General features: G+C 34.4%; 1 protein-coding gene across 32 annotated transcripts in view; it reads left to right on the top strand.

Annotated features, from left to right (window-relative positions):
* Nucleotides 1-18,258, top strand: part of ep300b (E1A binding protein p300 b) — a 58,988-nt gene that overhangs the window by 25,567 nt on the left and 15,163 nt on the right. For 16 of the 32 annotated variants that reach the window (XM_073944449.1, XM_073944442.1, XM_073944445.1 and 13 more), the window contains exons 13-19: nucleotides 9-161; nucleotides 2,271-2,729; nucleotides 5,044-5,277; nucleotides 5,672-5,828; nucleotides 6,770-6,888; nucleotides 12,517-12,756; nucleotides 15,070-15,158. In XM_073944449.1, coding sequence (XP_073800550.1) covers nucleotides 9-161; nucleotides 2,271-2,729; nucleotides 5,044-5,277; nucleotides 5,672-5,828; nucleotides 6,770-6,888; nucleotides 12,517-12,756; nucleotides 15,070-15,158 — 1,451 coding nt within the window. Of the gene's footprint in view, nucleotides 1-8; nucleotides 162-2,270; nucleotides 2,730-5,043; nucleotides 5,278-5,671; nucleotides 5,829-6,769; nucleotides 6,922-12,425; nucleotides 12,757-15,069; nucleotides 15,159-18,258 lie in introns of those variants that run through there. The other 16 variants (XM_073944429.1, XM_073944426.1, XM_073944437.1 and 13 more) reach the window with 3 other exon arrangements.

Below are 18,258 nucleotides of genomic sequence, written 5' to 3'. Positions count from 1 at the left end.
GTATTTAGATGAGCATGCAGGGAACACCTCGAATGGCTCAGCCCAATGTACCCCAGTTACAAAACCAGTACATGCAGAACCAGTTTACAGGAACGGGTGCTGGATTGGGACAGGGTGCGGTTGGCCTGAATCAACCTGCAGGGCAGGGAGCCATGCCGCAGGTCAGCTATTAAACCACATTCATATCTTGTTACTCAGAACAATGTGATGTCTCTAATATTTCTGTATGATAGTGTGTAGTGGTGCTGATAAGAGTGTTTCTCTTCTGAACTCTCGTGAAAGACAATAGCATAAACAGTTTTTAAAAAACAACCTTTATTTATTGAAATGTAAGCCTCACTCAAATTTAAATTTAAATCTCTTTAGATTCATTATTAGACATAGGTTTATTATTAAACATTCATAGAATTTAATGTTAAGAAGTAAGTGTGTAAGTGATGTTTACCATCATTTACATTTTATGATGAAAAATCATTCTGATGTATTCCTAATGTTTAAGTTAGTAATATTGTACTTTAAAACATTAACAAGACATCGTATCAGCCAATAGCTTATAGTTTATAATATTTGCCATTTCTGTGTTTTCAGTGATAGTTTAAACCAACCAATGATCAGTTCTGATTAGATCACATGCTGTATATAAAGTAAATGTAATGCAAACCTTAAAGACTGTGAAAGTAAAATAAAGTCTAGTAACAATAAAAGCATATTTTAACTGGTTCTTCACTGACAAGTTTGTTCAAATTTATTTAGATGTATAAATAGGGCTGGGTGATACTGCAAAAAAAAGTATCACAATATAGTGTTTCATATCATTCGGTATCATAAAATTTTTGAATTTTTTTTTTTTTTACAATTAATTTAGGTATATTAAGATTTTTTTAACCACTTTATTCTAATTTACCAATATTACTAAGGCACATCGTTTTATTAGATAAAAACAAAAGTATTTAAACAAAACATCTCATCTCTTCATAATAAAAAAAAACATAAGTGTTAAAGAGACACCTAAACTTGATAAATAAAATGTTACAAAGTGTGTGCAATGATAAAGTGTAAACGCTGAAGAATCGAAGCAAACTTTGAGGTGTGAATAGTAATGATACAGTAAACCTCAAACTCTTGTTAACAACACAAATTATCATAATCAAATCTGAGCTTTTTAAGTAAAGGACCCAGCCATTATTATTCAAATACACACTGCAACATTACAAATAGTGGAGTTCAATGACTATATTACCCCCTAAGCTAAAAAAAAATCTTTCAGATGGGGAGCTAGTGGCTGGGAACCACAAGAAAAGAAACCAAAAAGCCACTCTAGCAATACTTACATCCTTTTTTATTTACAATCTTCTAACTGCTGCTAGTCACGACACTCATTTTTGTGTGTGTTGTTATTCTGACGTGAAGTGACAAGTGTGAGCGCATGGTGTCCCTCACCATTTTCTATGCGATTTGCGCTTGCTCTCCCCTAACATTAAGGCATTAACCGTTTTCTCAGAGGATGACAAATAGACAAACCATTGCTGCAGTTTCGATACAAGTTTATGGAGAAAAGTAAAAAGCACATCAGTGTTTGGATGCGCTCTGATTGTCTGAGGTAATTAGTCTGCCGTTATTATCGAGATGTGTGTAATATGAAAATATGTGAATATATTCTATAAGTGTGAAGCAGATTAGTTAGTTCTACTTACATGAGTCGTGGTACGCTTGCGGCATTCGGAATAGTTGTGATATTTTCAACTATATGCGCCTGGAAATTGTGCGTAGGTGTGTGCCGCTTGCACAACATGTGTGCGTTGCTCCCATATGCACGACGTGCAAGTCACACGACTCCATTGGAAATGACAAACTTGCACCATAAGCTTATTGGCAGTGCTCAGCAGCCACATTTTAATAAAACTATAGCACTTGATAACAAAACATTATACTGAACTTTTTTTGATCAATATTGACAATCGTGTTCACTCATTAAATACCAATACCTATTTTGTCGCCCAGCCCTATGTACTAAATATAATCAGTAACGCACAGAATTCATTTACAGAATCATTTTAAAACAAACTGGCGTATTAATGCTGTTTTTTTAAGTGAACTCTCAAATCTGTTTTTAAACCAATTCCTTGAACTCAACCATAAACTTACAATCACTTCAGCATTTCTAATGCATTGAGCTATATAGTGAGCTAAAACACTAAAGAAAATGTTTTAAATACTTATTAATGTTGTAAAACAATCAGATTCATCCTTTTATATTCTGTCTTTTTCAGAATCAGATGCCCACTCCACCATCACTATCAGTCCATAGTCCTGTAGCTCAGTCCCAGTCGTCAGTCCCAGTCTCTGGAGCCGCTGCTGGCCCTCAGGGGCCTCCGTCCAACCACCCTCCACCTGCTCCTCAGCCCGGTCTGCACACGCACTGTCCTCCCTTACGCCAAAACTCCCCTTCTCCCGCACGTAGCCTCACCCCTACCCCTGCCCCGCACCAAACACCCCCGCAGTTGCCTGGTAACCAGACCCCTCAGCCCCACACCCCTAATTCATCCACCACTATGGCTCCACCTGCATCACAGCTGCCCCCTATGGCACAGGGGGTGGCCTCCGAAAAATCCAGTCAGTTACAACAGCAGTCGCATGGAGGTGGAGCTACTGGAGGCCCCCAAACAGGGCTGGCGTCATCTGTGCCTTCCCAGAACGCCCACGGGCTTTGTACACACCCACATAGTCCTGTGAGTATCACAATCGAGTGTGTTTTCATTTGACCCTGTTTATTTGGTAAATAACAAGAAAGTACAACTCAAGCCCAACATTAGAGACTTAATTGATTTCCGATAACACATACTGACCCTTTTGACACGGAGTCCTGAAGCATAAAGTATTAGCGAGACCAACAGCATTAATTCAAATTGGATAAAGAAAGTGAGCATGTTTCACTGTGAAGAGGTCAAATATTTGAGTTCAGTATAAGTCGACCCATGTGCTTGAATGCTTGTGGTATAACTTAACTCCACCATTAATCTCTTATGTGCTTTGTTTACACTAGTTGGCTATAATTAAATGATTTAAGAGCATGAACTCAGTGAGTAAGCGCTAAAGCATTTTGAGCTCATTTAAGTTGATTCTTCAACCTGATTTCACTGGAAAATTGGCTATTTTATATTTTGGTTAATCCTTGGCTAGTTAGAATTGAATGCATATAATATTATTATTATTATTATTATTATTATTATTATTATTATTATTATTATTATTATTTAAAATATAATTTTTAAAATTGTATGAAAGTGTCAGACTTTTGATTTTTTTTGTATGTTATATAAATTCATACAATATTCTCAGTACATCAAATTACTAATTGCCCTGAGATTGTGTTGGATTCTTTGCTCTCTTAAACCTTTTTAAATGTGCAAAAGGGAATATTCTATAAGTAAAAGCACTATATATATATAGAGAAACTTTACATTTTTAAAACCCTAAAACTTTTAAAGACAGACCTTATGTTGTGTAATGTTGTATGACCTTATTCTGTTGAAGCCTTTTCTGCATTTTACACTTTATTTTACAAATTTCAAATGGTTTAATTTTGGAATCTGTGGTGAACACTACATTATCTATGATGCTTTATAAAATATTCAGCCATTAAAATCTCTTTTTAGTTTTGGCTATTTGAGAGGTTGTTTTTTGGCCAATGGCTGTTTTCCACTATTTTTTTCTTCAGCTCCTATGCTACTGTTTTGTTAGTCATTCCTTCTGACTTTAATTTACTATTACCTGTTTGTTAACGACGACAAAACATGCCAAAATGATGCAGTTAGCATCACCCTGATTCATTGGCAAAAATCCAGATTTTTTTTTTCAAATTCCTTTTTGGATTATTGCAGAAAATAAAATCTTACTCATTTTGTTAACAGCTATGACAGAAGAATGAATTAATGAATGAAGCCTAAATACAACTGGCAGAAGAAGCTGAATTTAAAAGAACTTGCGAATCAGTTAATCAATGATCAAGCAGAGATGAGAATCAAGATAATAAAGAAAAGTATTTTCTTTCTTTCATAATTGAGTTTTGAAATTTTGAAAATTAATATTTGTATCTATTTCTCAATGAATAGAGGCTATCTATTTTGGTGCATTTAAACAAAACACATTTAATAAACAGATATATATATTAAAATAATGTTTTAGTCACCAAACATATTTAGAAATTGATAGACAATACAATTAAATTCAAGCAAAATATTGCAAAAAATATTCAATCTACAAAATTTTAACTTAATTTTTATTTATTTTTTTGCTTTTCTTGATTTTTCCTTTTTTTTAGATTTGTATTTAATTTCTTTCTATAACATATAAATTTGGGTGTACTAGTTTTTGGCTATTTTTGGTTATTTCTTTAGATAAGCTCCAGCTTTTTGCTTCAGTACTGACTAATCTAATGTATATGCTCAAATATAATATTGTAGAGCTCTCTATTAAACAGAATTTGAATTGAAATTGATTTGTCAGGGGTGTACTTATATATGCTGAGCACTGTATATAAATAATAAATTGGTTATATTTTATAATTAATGTTTTTATTTTTATTTGTTGGATAGTTTTTACCACAAATGTTTGTTTGTTTATTTGGCAGGGACAGTGTACATTAATAAGCATTCCTGCAAATGCACCAGAATTAGCCAGAAGGCTATTTTTCATCTGATGTCACTGAACAACTTAAAAAAACAATACAAGAATTATACAATAAATCAAACATTGTTAAAAAGTACTAAAATAGACAAAGTTATGTAGATAATAATAAAAAATGAATATTTACAAATTAAACTAAAACACCAAAATAAATCACTTAAATTATAATTTTTTGTACCTTTATTTAAAAAAGGCCACAAAAAAAAAAAAAATATATATATATATATATATAATTATTATTACATTTTCAGCTATTTTTCTTAGAAACAGCTGGTTTGTTTTGGCTGTTGCCTTTCATTTCGGTGTGCCATTGCTTTTTGTCCTGATCTGCTGTTCTGATGTGGTACCACCCCTCAGCTCTCTCAGAAATCATCTGCGACTGTGGACGGTCAGGCCTCGACTCCTGCCTCAGTCAGCAGTGCTGACCCTAGTTCACAACTGACATCATCCGAACCCACAGCCCCTCTTGACTCCAAAACTGAGGTCAAACAGCAGGATGAAGAGGAAGAGAATGAGAATGAGACTGAGGACAAGGCCTCAGGGAAAATGGCCGCCATGCAGACCGAGATCAAGTCTGAGGAGAAACCAGAGGTGAGCGAGGGAAAGAGCTTTTACATGTTAAAACTGATTCTTTCTTTTCCAGCTTAATTTCTATCCCATCCCTAACCCTAAGGCTAAATTATACTTCTGTTTGAGTGATTGCTATAACCCACAGTGCATGCCTTGAGTGTAGTCATGCATTTATACTTCTCTGTTTGTACTGATCTGCGGTAACCCTTCTAAAATGCTAGCAGGCACTGGGGTTTCCATGCAAGTTTTTTTGCGGATGGTTTGTTTATTCCGGAAATATGTGCAATGCTGACTTAATGTACAAGTAGTATAAACTCACCCTTTTAAGGTAGAAAAAAGGCGGGAAAACTGACGCACCATCCACACCCGCTTGATAAAAAGTATAAACTGGCCTTTATTTTGATTGGTCCGCTAGATAAAGAAGGAGGAGCCTGCAGGTGATGAATGTAAGACGGAGCCAATGGAGACATCCACAGCCGAGGACAAGAAGCCGGAGGTCAAAACTGAACCCAAAGAGGAGGAGGTTGCAGGAGCCAACAGCACTCCCGCAAACACACAAAGCAAGAAGAAAGGTACAACAAACATCATCGCACATCATGTCTACTCAAAATATACTATATGTGAGTGAATGTTTTATGAATGCTAGAGTATCGTTTCCTATGGGAGTATTGACCTTATTCTTCGATGTGGAAGTGCGCTCGTTTTTGCGATTGTTTTAGAACTTCCGATTCAGTCGCCTATGGGAGAAATGACTAGGAATAATAAATGGCAGAAAATGGTCAAACTGCTTGCTCAACACACAAGTGTTTGCATGATTATACAGACAAAGCAGAATAAGATAATAAGATATCAGTTGCAACATCAAGCAGTGTAACAAACTGTTTTTAACATCTAAAAACCAGTGGAAGTTAATGAGACTGGAAATCTCGAACCAAAAATATTCAAATGGCTGTGCCCACTCATACGCAAAGAATAAAGCCAATAATGTGGAACTCTACTACTAAAGATTGTGTTTCTGCAGTGAAATCACTGGTCGGTCCGTATGTTTGCAGTACATTTTCCCCCCACTAATGAATCCCTTAAAATTATGCTGTATTGTGCCTTTATTATTATTATACATTTTTTAGGTCAACAACAGTGTGTGGTGATGTGATCTGCCTTGTAGCTGGTTTGTTCGGTTTATGGCTTATAATGAGTGGGATTATCTGCTTCATGCCATTTTTTGTTTCTAGTCACAGTTGTTTGGTGAATCAGATTCACCTTGAAGGATCTGATGACCATTAACCAAAATAACCTTCCCAAAACGAGACATACATGTCAACAAGGTTTTATATTGCAGTAAATTTTTGAAGTGATATTAGAAATGCGCTGAAAACATCAGCACATGTTACTTTTGATCTAGAATCAGCTTGTTCACATTCCTCAGTTTAATTCGAAGAACAAACACTGCTTTGAAATCCTGAATTTCAAATGAATATGTACCTGACTCCTTCATTTCCTTCCTCTCTATCAGAATTTAAACCAGATGAGCTCCGCCAGGCTTTAATGCCCACTCTGGAAGCTCTGTACAGACAGGACCCAGAGTCGCTGCCCTTCCGGCAGCCGGTGGACCCCCAGTTACTGGGAATACCCGTACGTATTCGAACTAGTAACAAAACTAACCTGGTAAGGGCCTGCGCTGGCACGCATTACGCTACAACCAACCTAGCACTCTTTAGTTCTAGTCTCATTTCTTTCTTTTATCCCTTTTTCTCTCTCTCTTTGTTCTTTTCTGCCTGCTGTTTTTTTGTGTGTGTGTGTTTGTTTGTGTGTATGTGAGAGAGACGTTGCAAGCTTGCTTCTGTAGCGTTTCTGTCAGAAAAGAAGAGCAGAAAATAAGGCAGCGCAGACTATGAACATCTGCTCATGCGGTCAATATGTCTTCATCTCATCAAATAGACAGATAATTATGTTAGATACAATACACATATGCAGAACTTCGCTTTCAATTTGTTTTATATTCATTAAATTACTTTACCTAATGAATGTATTTTTAGATCTATATCGAATTGGAGATTGGAACCAAATGCATTTGATGAAGATCAATTAGTCATTTGGTGAAAATGAACTGCCAATTTGAGATTTTACTACTCTGAATGATCTCAAAGTCTGCGCTAGCCTTTTTCCTCTTCATTCATTTAGTGTTGTTTTTTCTGTTATGTTAAACTCCATGTAATTCATCATCTTATCATAAGCTTTAAGTCATTGCAGTTGTTTTGTTTTGTCACTTGCTTAAGTTTACCATCAATCCCCAGAGTTTAGGCCAAGAATTCTGACTATAACCAGCATAGCAGGTTAAAATTAAAATTTGCTGATTGATCAATGCATCACGTTTATAACGTTAAAGTACAATTAATTCTTATATATGTTAAGTTGTGTATAGAGGCATAAATGATTGGTGTAGTTTTTTGCTTGTTCCCGAGTTGCATTATAGGATCTGCCAGGTAATTCTGTTTCTTTGGAAATGGAGAAAGAAAATTATAATTACTTTCCTGCTATTCTGGTTATTTTGCTGCTTTCTCAGGTTTGGTTGAAGGATGCATTGGCCCTTTTTTAAGGTGTGACAGGCAAACATTACAGACAAAGAGAGATGATGACCTAGAAATTAAACATGAATAAATGTGTATGAAATCCTCCAGTAATCATGGACAGCTCAAAAAGACAAAACAAAAAACAATAGAAAACAAGAATAAAAAAAAAAAACAGATTTATTACTCAAAATCTGCTAGTAATGAAAATTTTTTAAAAATGCTCCTAAAATACGAGATCCTTACAAAGTCAATTGTAGGAAAAAGTGCCATTGCCTCTGCATATGTTGCATCAAAGTCAGGGTGCATCTTTTTAGTTTCTGTTGTGTCATAGTCAACAACTGACTGACAGCTAATCTGGTATACTTTACAACATCCTGACAGAAAGACTTTTTTTGTTAACTTGAATATTTATATTATTAATATTAATAATAATCATTTTTTTTCTCAGCCTGTTATGACTTGTTTGTTCCTATAGATCTGTGACATTGACCAATAGGGGCACCAAAGCTCTTCAGTATGCAGCTGTCAAAACTCTAGAAGCATAACATTTCCCCTTATAATCCGTGTGAAATTAAAATTGCAATGTTTATTTTGCTAGAACACATTTGTTCTTCTTTAGGTGAACAATTAATCCGTGCAAATTAATCCACTGAAAAAAAAAAAACAACAGTTTGTTTTTTTCTGACTGGACTTCTGCTCTTGGAGAGGCAGTCCATCCATCTGCTGACGTCAATTTGATGGTTTCATCCACAATATTCTTAACTATGACCCTCCTAGGGTATGTGTCCTGTGATGGAAATTTTTAATATTGATTATCACATATTGATGATTGATAGTTATATATCGATATTATAAAATTATTAAGGTTTTGCTAAAGTGAAGATCAACTACATTATAATCATTGTGCAATTTACAGCCATGTGTAATCTACTGGTTGTTTAAGACTTAAGGAGCTGTAGAGAAATTCTTATCTAAAACATTGGTCACAGAGGCTGTCAGTGTGTAATCTGATCATTCTCTGGAAAATTAAAGCAATTAAAAGATAAACTTTAAGGCCTTCACATTAAATGTATTCCTTGTGAACAGGAAGAAAATAATTTGCCTTTACAGTCCACAGAGGAATACTTTTTTGTTGCAGAAATAGCAACTGAGCAATTTTTTTCTGTTGTTGTCAATGGAAGTGCAATCTTTTTAAAATGATGTGGTGGACGCATGTCCTTACTAGAGCTGTAATCAGGCCATAAAAATTAGGCCCGATAGGGCCCGAGCCTGACAAGTACATTTTGATTGACAGCTTTATAAAGCCGAACCTGTTTACAGCCCGACATTATTCAAATGTGCACAGGCACACAGCTCTTTTGCCTTTTTTTCAAGAATGAGTCATTTATATGTTTTAACATAAGTTATTAGTAACAAACGTAGGCTATAGGCCACTTGGAAGTTGAAACAAAGAAATGAAATAAGTCCTCTCTAACATCATAACATCTCAGCACTCTAGGTACATAAACTTCGCCTTTGGCTGACACAGACTTTAATAGAAAGTTGAACCTTAACATAAACTTAGTATGTGACTTCAAACACTGTCCATGTGATTCTGGGTTGATTTCCTCTCTTTGTTGAAATTGGTGTTTGTTCATGTGTGTTTGTTTGAAACACCTCAGTTTGTCCTGACATTGGAGTCGTCCCCAATGTGTCTGATTGATGCACTCATACGCTTGAATAATCATGAGGAGCAGCCATTATTAAAATCACTATAAACATGCATAGTGGTTATGGGAAACCTGTAGAGAGATTTAAAAACGTACAAGATGAATCAAAGTTCAAACAAAATTGCTCTGAAACCAAAGTTTAAGTATGGGAAGTCAGTCCCAAATAATGGCGCACAATCAGGATACTGTGGGGTCGACGCCTGAAGGACCGTATTCCCAGTGTGTCTTTGATGATTTGTGCTGTTGGACTGTGAAGCGAGTCCAGCTGTGCTTTGCGATGTAAACGCTCATATGCTGATGGACTTGAATGTCCCTGCTTGTACTCACCTCAGCTTACTGTACCCTAAACACTAACCCTGCCAACTTCACCCTAGAAAGACCACGTTTATTTGGCGAAATAGATTCATTCTGTGTCAGTCTTGAAATGAATCCATCAAATTGAGTTTAAAATGATTGGTAATTGTTTTAAATACAAATTCCAAGATAATAAATATGATGGAGAAATGAGAATAATCCTAATGTTTACTGGGAGAAGCTCATGAAGAAATGCACAGGTCATATTTCACCGTAATCAAACGAAAGCAAAAAAATTTTATTTTGCATAAAGTAAATAAAGCTTATTTTTGGGACCAAAATATTATTTTTTTGCATTGCTGCATTTACATATAATCTCTTTTCTTAATCACATTTCTTAATTGCGTTTTTATTTAATAATATCAATAGTATAATAGTTTTTTTAGTTATAATTCACAATTGTATTCAAAAACTATTTTATACTATTAAATATTATTATTATTATTATTATTATTATTATTATTATAGAAGTACTAAATAGCTTATTATCATTGTAAGGTAGACATTATCCCCTTTTACACATATAAACTTTTCTGGAAAATTACCAGCAATTTTCCGGAATGCCTGTATGTGTGAACAGGCCCTTTTTGAAAATACCGGTAAATTCGTTCTGGCAATTTTCCGGAAAGTAACATTACCAGTAATTTGTCGGAATGCTTCGCTGTGTGAACGTAGAAGGAAAATTGCCAGAAAGAGTGCATTCATATCTAGAACGCGCTGTCGTGAGATGTCTACTCCAGCCTATACGAACATTCAGACGTATTCACATCCGTGCTGTTCATAAAAAAGCCTTTGAATATTTTTTTCCAACACATTCAGCTGCTAGTTGTTGGTCAGATAACGTTTCTATGTTCCTTTTGAATGCGAACTGTGTAAAGAAACATTGATAAAATGCTAATGATAAACCACTGTTTGTTTACCTTCAAGCTTTGCTTCAGTTGCTTGACACGTATGCACGAGAAGTGCAGTAGTGCTCCGGTGAGCGCCAGTACATACGCATATTATGTACATCTCAAAATGTGAAGGTGTTTCTCCATGTTTTCATCGAAGTTGTTCACAACACTTATCTATCCACAGAATTTGAAATGTTGTCAAACGTATAAACATTTAGCTGCAGTTTGCACTTCAGCCTTTGGGACAAAAGCAGCTGCATGAATGCTGAAGCTTTAGATAAAAGTGAAATCATCAACAAAAGCTTGACCACTTCTATGTTTACAAATACAAGCACAGCCGTTTAGAGCTCATTTCCAATTAATGATGTCAGTATTTACTGGTATTTTGGAATAGGTGTTCGAACGGTCTTTTCCTGAAAAGTTTCAGAATGTCCTTGCCTGTGTGAACAGCGCTATTTTGATTTTACCGGTAAAGTTGTTCCGGTAATTTTCCGGATCTTTACCGGTGTCACCGTGTCAGAGGGGCTAGTGAGTACGTTTACATGGACACCAATAATCAGATTTTTTTACTATTAAGACAATACTCTGATTAAGAGTCGACAATGTAAACATTGATTTTTGATTAATTGAGTCCAATTAAGGTCATAATCGAACTAACTGGAAATGAAATTAAGATGTGAAGTATGCCAATCTTAGTTGCATTATTGAAGAGCAGTACAGACATGTAAACACTTTAATCAAACTATTATTGTTGTGTAGAATTTTTGCTGCATTTTGCGACGGAATAGTGTAGACACACACACGGCTGTTAGACACTATTCTCTGCTTTTACTGAGTCAGTGAAGGACCACAGACACCTGGATCGCAAAATGTGAAGTCCCTCCCCCTCCCCCCGCCCCCCATACAACATGCAGTATTAAACTCCATTAAAACTACACTCTTCCAGTAATTCTTCACATCCAATATCTTGTTTGTTACGGGTTGCATGCATAAAATGAAAATGAAATCGAATGAAACATCCCGAATTACACGAAACTCCGGAAAAAATGTGGATAGTGTGGTGACAATGATGTTAATCCAATTATGTGCTATAACATGTAAAACAGGATCATGGCAGGAACATTCAAAAAGCAACTCCGGTAAACACCTTAACCATATTATTGTCTTATTCAGATTAAGGCAAATAATTTGATTATTGATGTCCATGTAAATGTAGTCAATGAAAAAATTATAGGTATAATTATATTATATTGTAATAATAATAAACAATAGCCATTGTTGTTGTAAAAAACATCAAATTTATTACCATGATCACTTCTATGAATTACATTCGACATGGATATTTAGCTTAATAATTGATCCCTTAAAGGTTTTAAAAATGAGCTCTGTTTTCGTTACGTGAAATATAATTTTCCCTGGCATTTCTTGACATTTCGAATGCGATTGCGCCAATCGTCTGACCATATGATGTTCAGCCATCCTACCCCAGTATGTCAGCCTTTTCCCCTCATTGACCCCAAGAATCCATGTATGTGTTTTGTGTGTTTCTGGGAGACCGGAGGTGAACTAGGGTACAGATTTGAGTGAGGCAGTGGGAGTCTGTTACGGTTTTCTCTGTTTGTGCATGTGAACCTCTTCTACAGCGCTCAACATTGTCCCCCTGCACCCTCTTCTCTCCCCCTGACTCTCCACCATCCATTGTCTCGACCGCGATGGTGACCATTCATCTTCCAGGACTACTTTGACATTGTGAAAAACCCCATAGACTTGTCCACTATCAAGCGTAAGCTGGACACGGGGCAGTACCAGGAGCCCTGGCAGTATGTGGATGACGTGTGGCTGATGTTCAATAACGCCTGGCTGTATAACAGAAAGACGTCACGGGTTTATAAATACTGCTCCAAACTGGCCGAGGTCTTCGAACAGGAAATAGACCCTGTTATGCAGGAGTTGGGCTACTGCTGTGGAAGGAAGGTCAGTGTGTCGCTTGAGGGCTTTATTTATTTATTTATTTATTTATTTTGCATGTTCAAGTGGGTTTTAGTAAAGGAATGTGGCTCAACAATATGATTTAATCCCTTTAAAAGAAGCCATATTAGGGCTGGGCGATATGGCTAAAATGTAGTCTCGATAAATTATTTTCTATATTGAAAAATACCGATGTATATTTTAATATCAGTTGTTAATGCATCCAGATTTAAGTGTATACCAGCAATGTCTGAAGCATTATAAATGAGAGGGTCCGTTAAAATAACACAACCTATTTTCGGTGGCCGAAAATTTTTTGCATCCTTAATAGCAAACACTTCTAGATTCTAGGGTTGCACGATACTGGAATTCGGAACCAATCGATAGTGATATTTGAAAAATGTTCATTTACCCCTGTTTAGCATGTTCATAAACAGCACTGATTTGCCTTTGGGTTTGGTGAACTGATGACCTTCATGGCCAATCACAGTCCTTTTCTGTTGAGCACTTGAACACAATGGCATATAAGCGCTGTTTAAGAATGCTCTCAAATGTTAGCGGGAAATGGATGTTTTTAAACTTTCAGTATTGATTGGTACTAAATTCCAGTATCGTGGTAACCCTACTAGATTCCCATTGTTGCACATTTGTGCTGTGTGATTGGCTCTTAGATCAATATAGAGTAAAAAAAAAAGTCCAGAGCGTATCATTGTTATTGACATAAATTTTATCCCGATACAATATTATCGTTTATTGGCCCAACCCTGCATCAAATATATTACCATACTACCTTTCATTATTGATTTCATTATTGATAATAATATGAATCTGGGTGTTAGTAATCTTTGTCTTATCTTTATTGGTTATTATTACTTCTAATGACATAATTTTTTATGTAATATAGATCTAAATAGATATAACATTTAATTTATATTTATACATACTACTTGCATTAATTATTAAATTTATTTGAGCAAGCAATATAATGTATAGTACTATTATTGATAATAATATATTATTATCGTTACTAATATTCACAATAAACTACTAAACACAGTAATACAATAATAAACTAATAATAAACTGAATAAGACAATATTTATTAATTTAACTTAATAGCAGTATAATAATCATAATAATAATCATGTTAATAATAATATTGTCATTACAAATGCTCAAAATAAACTAATAATACAATATTTAAATAATAATGAATAAACAAACTCAATAATGCAATATATATGAATGTAACTTAATAGCCTTATAAGTAATAATAATAATGATCATAATATTAATAATAATAAATATTGTCATTACAAATGCTCATAGTAAACTATTGAATAAACTAATAATACAATAATGAACTAATAAAAGTAAATGAAACAATATTTATTAATGTAACTATTAAAATGTATAAGTAATAATAATCATAATTTAAAAATAATAATTATTGTCATTACAAATGCTCCCAATAAACTACTAAATAAACTTAAAGTACAATAATACACTGATAAATAAACTAATAAGAACAATAAACTAAATAATACAATATTTAAAAAGGTAACTATTAATAGATGTAGTAGTAGTAGTAGTAGTAACTATAATAATGATGATCGTTTTAGGGCAGCACATTTTTGAAAAGATCCAGCATTGTTATTTGTTTCTATGTATTGCAATATGCATATAATTATACCAGATGGCTTGAATATCTTTATTTGAAAATAATTTGTTAATTTAAGTTGGTGAGGGTGGTGAATCACACATAACATATAATAAACAAATTCAAGCATAAAAGTGAAACAAACAGTGCTGTGTGATTTTCTGGGAAGTCTTACCGTGTTCAGGTACAAAAATTGAATAATCAAATGTGAAATAGCACTGCGTAGTCTTCACTATAAATAATTATAAACAAACAATTCAATAAAATTTATCTTTAATAAGTTACGAAAAATGTCTGAACGCTTTGAACTCTTAAAAATGCTAACAGGCCTTAAAAAACACATGCAAGTGATCAACTATGATTCTATTATGGTTAACCCTGCAGTGACTCCTCAAATCATGCGTTCTTAACTGTGGATACTGGTCAACTATAATCCCAACTATTTCAAATCCTACAATATGACCGTTACAGATACGCACATTGCCATATAGACGCTGAAACAATATATTGTGCAGTCTTAGTTTTAAAAAGAATTAAACTGTGGTGTTTGAGGTGGATTTATTTTTGCTTTAATATCAAAAGCTGTCTCCAAAATAATTTGTTATTGCTGCTCCTGCTCTCTCTTTCTCTCTCCCTCCTTCTTTTCTTTCTTCTCTCAGTTGGAGTTTTCTCCTCAAACTCTGTGCTGCTATGGCAAACAGCTGTGTACCATCCCCCGAGATGCTGCGTACTTCAGTTACCAGAACAGGTCAGTATTAAACGCATTCACACGCCTGAATACTACACACCACAGCCACTAAAACATGCAGCCATCAGTCATACGAGAATAAAATGAGGTCTATATTATGCACACAGACAGAAGCGAGTTATTATATTCAAAAGGAATGGCTTTGTGAATGGTCAGTGTGGCCTGATGGGTAATTGCCTGATCTCATCACATTATTGCATTTCAGCTTAAAATCAATTTCACGTTGCCTGGCAGCATTCAAGGGATTGTTCACCCAAAAATTCAAATGTACTCACCCTTCATTTGAACCAAACCTGTTTGAGTTTCTTTCTTTTGTTATTGGATAGCTAAAGCCTTTGACTTCCATAACCAAAAAAGATACAATGGAAGTCAGTGGCTTCTTGTTTCCAACATTCTTCAAAATATCTTCTTTTGTGTTCAAGAAAAAAAAGAAACGCAAAGGTTTGAAGCACTTGAGGGTGAGTAATAGGGATGGGTTTATCTTATTAGAGGCCAACAATATCAGTTTTTCTCTGGTCTATGTTGATGTTTTTTTTTTAATAGTAGCAATATATACAGTACAATGGTTTCATATTTACAAACTATAAAGTAACAGAACACAATACTAAAACAAAAGTTTTATTAAATAAAATATATGAAAATAACTGTAACAATAAAACCATAAAATAAATAATATCAATAACTAAATATACATAGGTCAGAGAGGGTTGAATCTTTATTTATTCGCTCAACTTTAGTTTAGTTATTATCAGCTTTAAAGTCCTGATCTAAAAAGAGGATGGGAAGTGCAATGGGTTGTAAATTGAAAAATGTTTGTTTTGTGGATGGGAATAAAGCAGTAATATTTTTCATATTTCTACAAAGATTGGATGTAACAGCCTAATGTATTCAGTCCACTTGGTTGTTTCCAGTTGCTGTTTCAGATAAGAATATAGTTATATAGTTGGGATATAGTTATAATTCTTATTTGTTCAAATCTAACATAAATCAGACCTCATAGTTTTTTTTTGCGATTTGGCAATCACTGAATTCAACGAAAAACAAACAAACATCAACAAAAAGTTAATTTTTTTATTTATTTTTTGTGATCTTGCAAGTTTGTTTTATTTAAAATCAAAAAAATTGCAAAAATGTAAATAATTCCATAAAACACCCATGGATTAATCATATATTTTATGATTTGTGTCATTGTCATTATGCCAGATTGAACACCTAACATTGTAGGCTTCCTAATATGGTAAATAAGATGCATAAATATATATACATATTTTTTAATTTATATATATATTTTTTATCACAAAATTAATTACCACAACTAAATCATTGTTATCGGAAAAAAAAAATCACAAAAGTAATAGCCTGAAAAACTAGGGGGTCTGATAAATGCTGCACTGGAGCAGGGCAATTAATATTGCAGAAAAATCTCATGTACACGTCTGAACCCTCTTTTCCTGATGATTGCTGAATGCTCCACTAGCAGGCCAGTCATTTCATTTGTTTGCTTTCCATTTTCCTTAAAAATGTCTGCCTGAGTCTCGGGGCTTGGTGATCTGTTATGTACTTTTATCATGTTTATTCAAGTTATTGGCAGTTTATTCAGTAAAGACAGCAGCCCTCGATCTGTATAAATTAGCAACCACAAATAAGGGGTTCATTTAAAAATTGCAGAGTGCCACGGAAAATTTTTTGGCAAGTTTAAAAAGACTGGGAACCACTGCATTAGACTTAAGTGTAATCAAAATAGCAAAAATATCCAAACAGGCACAAGGGTGCAGCACAGAACTGACAATACTAATAAATAAGGATATCAAATCTGAGGCAGCACATGAGTTGCTCCATCCCAGACTCTAAGGGACAGAGATTTTCTCTACAGTAACTGAATCGATAACGTTGAAGCTATTTTATACAATGCAGGCTACTATAATAAAGGAAAGATAATACTTTTCTCTAAAGATACAGGAGAGAGGTGAATCATCACTGATATTGCAGTAAATATTGTCATACCGTTATTAGTCCGTATCTTTATCACTAGTTTGAAAATAGTGAGTCAATGTGTATTTTTTTGGGTGAACTATGCCTTTAATATCCCTGCTGTGAAGAACACTTTAGGCCACTTCACTGACTGACATCTTCATTGTACACTTTGTGTTTGTGTGTGAAAAACCTCAGGTGAGTATTTTTAAAGTGTGAAAGTGTAAATGCTGTGAGCACATCAGGGTGTTGATGAATTTCAGGCCTGTTGATTTGACTTTCGGTGGCACAACAGACCACATTTCACATCTCTGCTCTTTCACTGATTTTAAACAGCCATTTTAAAGAGGGTCTGCTTCTTTTGATTAATTGTTTTTTTAATACTGATGTTCTTCCGATTAACTTCATTTGACAGTATTTGTAGTGATGACCTCAGTTGGCAGCTTCGAATTTGAAATGACCAAGTGCTCACGATGGGAAGGAAGCATCGTAACTGTTGCATCGCTCTTGAAATCACTGGCAGTTTGTAACGTTTCATCATCTTAGTCTTCAGCAGCCGATGTGAAATCAAGTTTGCTCTTAGTCTCTTTCTCTAGAGAATCAGAGGTTTTGGAACAAACAGACTTGGGTTATGCTCATAATTTTGTATACCTTAGATTTAAATGTGTTCTTAGCTAAAAGATACATACATTAAAACATATCATTTAATTTCAAGTCTCATTTTAGAACCCTTTTTTGTGATTTATTTCATGATTGTTGTTTTACTCTTATATTATAAAATTTTATAATCCAAATAATGAAAAAAATAGATTAAATTTTTGACTTATTTAACAAATATGTAACTCTATTATGTGATAAATTATTGTTGAATTTCTTTTTTTCCATCAAGTGTTTACATAAAATCTGTTTGGTTTTGTAAAATTTGAATCGTGCTTCATTTACTTTATGCAAACAATCTTTTTTGTATTGAACTTGTGAGCTGAATTTGTGTAGTGCAACGCACTGTGATTCACTCAAAGTACAGACAAACTGTAACATTCAAATTTCTAGAAAAATTGGTATAGTCTTCTTTCACAAACGTTCCTGCTGCCAACTGGACTAACTGCCCCTCTATCCCACATGTGGTTCT

This window comes from Danio rerio, chromosome 3 (genome assembly GCF_049306965.1).
Source record: "Danio rerio strain Tuebingen ecotype United States chromosome 3, GRCz12tu, whole genome shotgun sequence".
NCBI classification, from domain to species: domain Eukaryota; kingdom Metazoa; phylum Chordata; class Actinopteri; order Cypriniformes; family Danionidae; genus Danio; species Danio rerio.
The sequence above is the reverse complement of the archived record's forward strand: the minus strand, read 5'-3'. Positions and strand labels throughout refer to the sequence as shown.